Raw genomic sequence first — 6,000 nt, 5'->3', positions numbered from 1 at the left:
ATAATACAATTGATAATTTATGTATATCATATATTTTGAGTATAATAAATCTTGGTTTGGCAATAAAAAATATTGCATTCCTAAAAATAAAATATTTGTTTGAAATTTTAAACAAATTTAAAGATTATAAAATATTATTTAATATAATATTTTACAATCTTATTTATTTAATTATCGCAATTTTAAAAAATAATGTTTCCATTAATAATTATTGTTTTGAACATCGTACAATATTAACCTGTATTTTGTTCGTTCAAAAAACAATGTATTGTTATAAGTAGATAATTTAGTGAAACATGTGTATAACTATTGCGTTGTAATATTTTTTTTGTTTTTTAAAGTGTTCAATATTTATTCATTCTTAAAACGTCTTAGGGCCGGTTGCATCGACAAAAGTTAAGTTAAAGTCAGGGCTAAGTCAAATAAAAGTTACTTTTATGTCAAAATGCGTTGCATCAAAAAAAAAAACTAAATATTAACAAAAAAGTTACTTTATTTGACCGGCCGCCAGGGGACCGTTTAAAGTTAAGTTTAAAGTTAAATGCGATCTGCCATCTGTCAAAAAAGCGTCGTGAGTGTTGAAATCTATTGATCGATCTGTGAAAAGTTGCACAAAATGTCCATTTTATCTGATTTTTCGTCTTCCGATGACGAATTTATCATCGAGTATATTCTAAACCGAAAAAAAAACTGTTCAAACCACGAACAGATTATTTTTTGTGGGAAGAGTCCGACTTTATAGCAAGATTTAGAATGTCAAAAAAGTGAAGAACTAATAATTATTTGAATTTTTAATTGTTAATTATTTTTCAAACACAGGACTTGATCATCAGCGGCGTGGTGTAAAATAAATCTAAATCATGACTGTATTGAAATGCTGTTTATTTATTTTTAAATAGAGCTAGATTGAGCTCAGCTAACTCTTTCTGGGCATTTAAGGCTGCCATAGTTGCCTGAAAAATGTCCTTTTTTTGCTCTACTTCTAGAGTAAAAAGTTCTTCATTTTGTTTAAGCTTTTGTTCTTTTAATTTTTTATCTAGTTCAAAAAGGACGATGTCCCTTTTGTTTTTTTCTTATACGAATGCGCAGTGTTGCTTCGCCCTTTCGCACACACTGAAAATTGGAACGAAATTTAAACGTTTGTGGTTTGTGCCCAAAGACGCGTCGCGGGGCATGTGTATTGCTACATGTAAATAAACAAGTACGTGCTTGCGCAAAAATCTCAACAATTTTTAGGGTGAAACTTGAACCTTTAACGTGGCAACATTCTTAACTTTAACTTAACTAAAATAATGTTGATGCAACGGAATTTTTCAGTTACCAGATTTTGAGCCTTAACTAAGTTTAAATATTTAACTTTAAACTAAATTTATACCAACTTTGATGCAACCGGCCCTAAGCACTCACAAAATAGTTTAAAATGTCCTTCCATAAATTCAATTTTTCATTTTTAAAATTTTTATGTATTCTGCAGTTACCTAAAAAGCATAAAAATAAATTATTAATTGATTTGGCGTGTATTTTATGGAATTTTGTTCGAGAACAATGCCTATTAAATTAAATCGAGATTTTAATTAGCCATTTTTTTTTAAATTAAAAGAATGATAATCGTTTTGCCTTATCACGGAAATTTCAAAAGAATGTAACGACATTCATTTGAAATTTCCGTGTACGTGTATGCGAAACAATGTTTCGACATTAATTTGTTTGAACATACTCTATATCAGTGCTTGATTTGATATTTTGATTGTAGAAGAATATTGGCAAAGTTTAATTTCTAACCTTACTTAGATATTTTTGTGTCAGAATTTTGAAGCGCACAAGCGTTACAAGGAAAGTAGTCAATAAAATAGTAAAATGAAAATTTATTCGTACATTAAAATAAGTACAAAAATAAAATCTTATAAATAATAAAATCAATATTGGTATAGGAACAATAAAAGATTTAAGGATAACCACATTTTTTTTTAGTTACAACAAAAAAAATGTCGATAGATATATTTATTTATAATTGAGTAGTAAAAGTATCTGTATACTGTCTACATATTTTTTTTTGCTGATGAGTCATCTAAACTGCCTAGCTAGGGATAGCTTCTCCGTTCTAAGGCAGTGTAATATAACGTTTTTTAAAATATAATTGAAAAATAATAACAATTTTATTAATATTATTAAAGCACACATAATTATATTAAATATTATGTTAAGTATTTAGAAGACTGTTGAAAATGTTAAATATATATATTTTTTCAATTAAACCCATTAACCATGTATAGCTTTGAAACCAGTGGGTAAATTAATAAATGATAAGTGGTTAAAAAAAAATTGATCTTTTTAAAAAAATAGAAAAATTAAATGAATTAAATAAAACGTCATCATAACGTTTTTTTCTTTTATAAATTCATTTATTGGTTTTGGAATAGAACGGCAAACATGGCAAACATGAGAACTAGTGATGAGGCAACGGTTGAAGCTCCACTGTATTTGGATAAAATCCAGGAGTCTACGGTATCTTTATGCATCATTGCCCATTCCCAGTTGACTCCAGCACTTGCGATAGCTGATATTCCTGAAGCAACAACACTATCGGGGAAACCAGAAGTCCTCAAAAATGCTTGGACCTAAAATAAATAAAAATATATAAGTGATTGTGTCCCACTACGATTTTTTTGTATTTTGAACATGGTATCTCATAACCTAATTCCACTTTCCATTAAAATAATTACTAACGTGTTTAAAAAGGCTAAAAAATTGAAAAAGTGGAGGTAGGAAGAAGAAAAATGTTTTGTATCATTCGGCCAAACTAATTTTGAAGAACTTGCTCCACAAATGCTTTATTTTTGTACGTTTTATAATATATAGGAATACAGAGAGAAATTAAATGTATATTTATAGTATTTGAACCATTTTAAAATGTTGTTAGTTTCTTATTGAATATTATGTTTTCTATGTAGAATGTTAAACTTGCTGGTTAAAAATGAAAAGCACATTTTTAGGTGTCATGGGCACGAGTAACCCCAGTAAGGGTATATTGTTTTTATTGTTTAGTATTGCACCTGTAAAATACAAAAATACATATGTAGATACGCATGGTCACAAGAGAGAACATAAGGGACGAGTTTCTAACTTATCAAGAAACACATGTTTTTTTTCGTTTGTGCGAAATATTGTCGACAACCCTTAAATCATGTAAAGCATCAGTTTAAATTTAAAGGCAACAATAATGTAGCATGCTAGAAAATACGGCCTTTCGGACCTCAATCGATTGGCCTCACCGGCCTCGGTTTATGGGAATTTTGGACACCGAGAAATTTCGGACCTTCGGGCCTCACAATGAATATATTGTTGGACTAAATGCTCATTTTGTACGAATCATCTTAAGTCACCACGACTCGGTAAAATTAGGATAGACTAATATTTACTAACTATTTTGAAAAGCATTTATTTATTGGCCAAACTTAGGTAAAACTTCAGCAAAAAGAAATCGAAGAGTGATTAGGAAATTGTCGGTCTCGTGGTGAACTGGTTGGTGCATTTATTATCTATAAAATAAAATAAACAATGGTACAATAATAATTAATCCACCCTGGTATTTTATCGTGTCGTGTGAATTTTTACGATCGTATGAAATGAGCAGAAATGTTTTTTGTCATATGTGCAGTGTTAGAGTGTAGAGTGTATGTGTAATTTGGTAGAGTAAAAACGCCATTTTTTCGTTTGGAAATCTTGTATGAATTGCAATTTTACAACGTTTACTTAATTATTTTCATAATAACTGTGGTATAAATATGATAAAATTTGAGCAATAAATCCAAATTAAATCAAACTACGGAACTGCCTAGACAAATCGAGTTAAGTTGAACTGCGTTTGGAAAACTGAAACACGTTTTAAAAAATAAGGAAGTCCCATATAACCTGAAAGCCAAAGGCTACAACTCTTGCGTTCAGCTGGTGGTAACATATGGTCTTGAAACCATGTACTTTACTGCTAGAAGTGTTCACAAAATAAAATGCACTCAGCGGTCTATGGAAAGACAAATGTCGGGCGTCACCTTAAGAGACCGAATAATGAATGAGGAGATAAGACGCCGTACAGAGGTGACCAATATCGCAGGAGTAGGAAGACAAAAATGGCAGTGAGTGGGTCATGTAGCGAGACAAGAAGTCGATAGGTGGACCGCCAGAATACTAAGCTGGGGACTCAAATAGAAGGAAAATATGAAGACCACAGAGGAGATAGACTGGCGACATCGTCGAACTCGTGGGCCATAGATGGAAACAGAGTGCCTTTATCTAGCAGTAGAGAAAAACGGGCTGGTAAGAAAAAGAAGAAGAAATAAAATAAAATGGCGGCTTATTTTGCTGGAGCCGATATTTAAATCATAAAACTTTAGTCTGATTGAGAAAATTTGTAGAGAGAGAGAGGCCAGACCGCAATTTGCGCTTCTATTTATGACATTTAAATGTTCTTCCAACATGGGAGCGTATTTGGTGTTAACAATACAAGAAAATTATTAAAAAATAATAAATCAGGTCTTAGTCCAATTGCGCAGTTCTTTAATTAGCGCAACACAACCTTCAATCTTTGTATTTTACTTACCCTTTGGAGCTGTGTTCCTTTCATTCTTCCAATCAAACTAGTCATGGCTGCAGAGAGATCGGTGTTGTAGCTGAAAAAATACATATTCATGAAAAGGATAGATTATTTTTTTGAAAATGTAACGGGAACGTAATTTTTCAAACTAATGCTTAAATGCATTCCTACAATTTTACCAAATATATGTACATAAGTCTATTTTTGGACATTTACAACTGGCCAATACTAATTATATTACTGAGTTAATGTTTTATTATAACATATTCAATCTTGGCTTGACGCAGAATTTTTTTTTAAGTAGGAATTAGATTAAGATTCAATTTTAGATTGCTGCACTTTTATGTTATTTTGATTTATGCTTAATAAAATTAGTTCCTAATATCTTAAGAACTAAATTTTGATTGAAATTACACATTGTGCCAAAAGAATTTTAGGAACATACGCATTATAAAATAATATTTCAATAGTTTTTAATTTAACTACCGGAAGGTTTATTTAAATATTTAAAAAACACTGGTTAATTTGGGTTATGGTCCTGTGGCTAGTGACTCGGACTCACGGACCAAAAGTCCGTGTTTCGAATTCTACTCTACCCCAACTTGATTCCCATTTTCTGATAGCAAGTTATTTACAACTCGTTAAAAATGGCCCTCAAAATTAAATATTTGGGTAAATCATAAATCATAAGAACGCAAATATTCCTTTTTTTTTTAATTAAAAAAAAATGTTATAATTTGCGGGCAGATAGCAAAAAATACACCTTGTAACTGATCAAACATTTCACAGATTATTCAACTGTAAAGCGATGAATTATTGTAATATTCGCTGTTTGCACCGGGGTAAAGCAAAGACAAATGTGAATTATGGTTGATAGAATTTGGCATTCTAAACATTATGAGATATAAATCTGCTATTTATAAAATCTTCTAAGAACAACTTTAGTTTTTATGCCCCAATGTCCAGAATGTGTAGATTAGTCAATTCATCACACGACTTGGAATTTTTTGGGATAGATCTTCCAGCTTTTCGTAGATCTCTTCGCGACTAAACAGTGTGGGATGAAGTTGGATTGGCATGGTTTAGCTCAAAGTTTTAGGTCTTTCGTTTTTTTTTAATATATTGTGTACAATTATTGTTTTGCCCTTGTTTGTCTTTGCTAAATAGTTTTATGTTCTTTTCGTTTAGTTTCTTGCATTTATGTTTCTTCATGTAACTGTTGTAATTGGCTTCGGCCGTATATATAATAAATAAATAATAATAATAATAATTTAATTATGGAGAAAATGAAATCAATATAATGATTAACATAAAATTTATTAAAAAAATATGCTACCCAGGGTAGATTAAGCCCGAAAGGGTTAACAATTTAAAAGCACGAGACATTTGAGAGTATTAGAGGCAAACCA

General features: G+C 30.6%; 1 protein-coding gene across 1 annotated transcript in view; it reads right to left on the bottom strand.

The window, feature by feature from the left end:
* Window positions 1–2,337: 2,337 nt before the first annotated feature.
* The window catches only part of LOC148272499 (membrane alanyl aminopeptidase-like), a 30,160-nt gene continuing 26,497 nt past the window's right edge, over window positions 2,338–6,000 (bottom strand). Inside the window, 2 exon segments of the mRNA XM_088239965.1 lie at window positions 2,338–2,618; window positions 4,598–4,667. Coding sequence (XP_088096091.1) covers window positions 2,403–2,618; window positions 4,598–4,667 — 286 coding nt within the window. The 3' untranslated portion in view covers window positions 2,338–2,402.

The sequence above is a fragment of the Micrasema longulum genome, unplaced genomic scaffold (genome assembly GCF_059751315.1).
Source record: "Micrasema longulum isolate JH-2025_06_02 unplaced genomic scaffold, ASM5975131v1 h1tg002317l, whole genome shotgun sequence".
Lineage (NCBI taxonomy): Eukaryota > Metazoa > Arthropoda > Insecta > Trichoptera > Brachycentridae > Micrasema > Micrasema longulum.
Note: the sequence above shows the minus strand (reverse complement) of the source record. Positions and strands in the feature narration are given on the sequence as shown.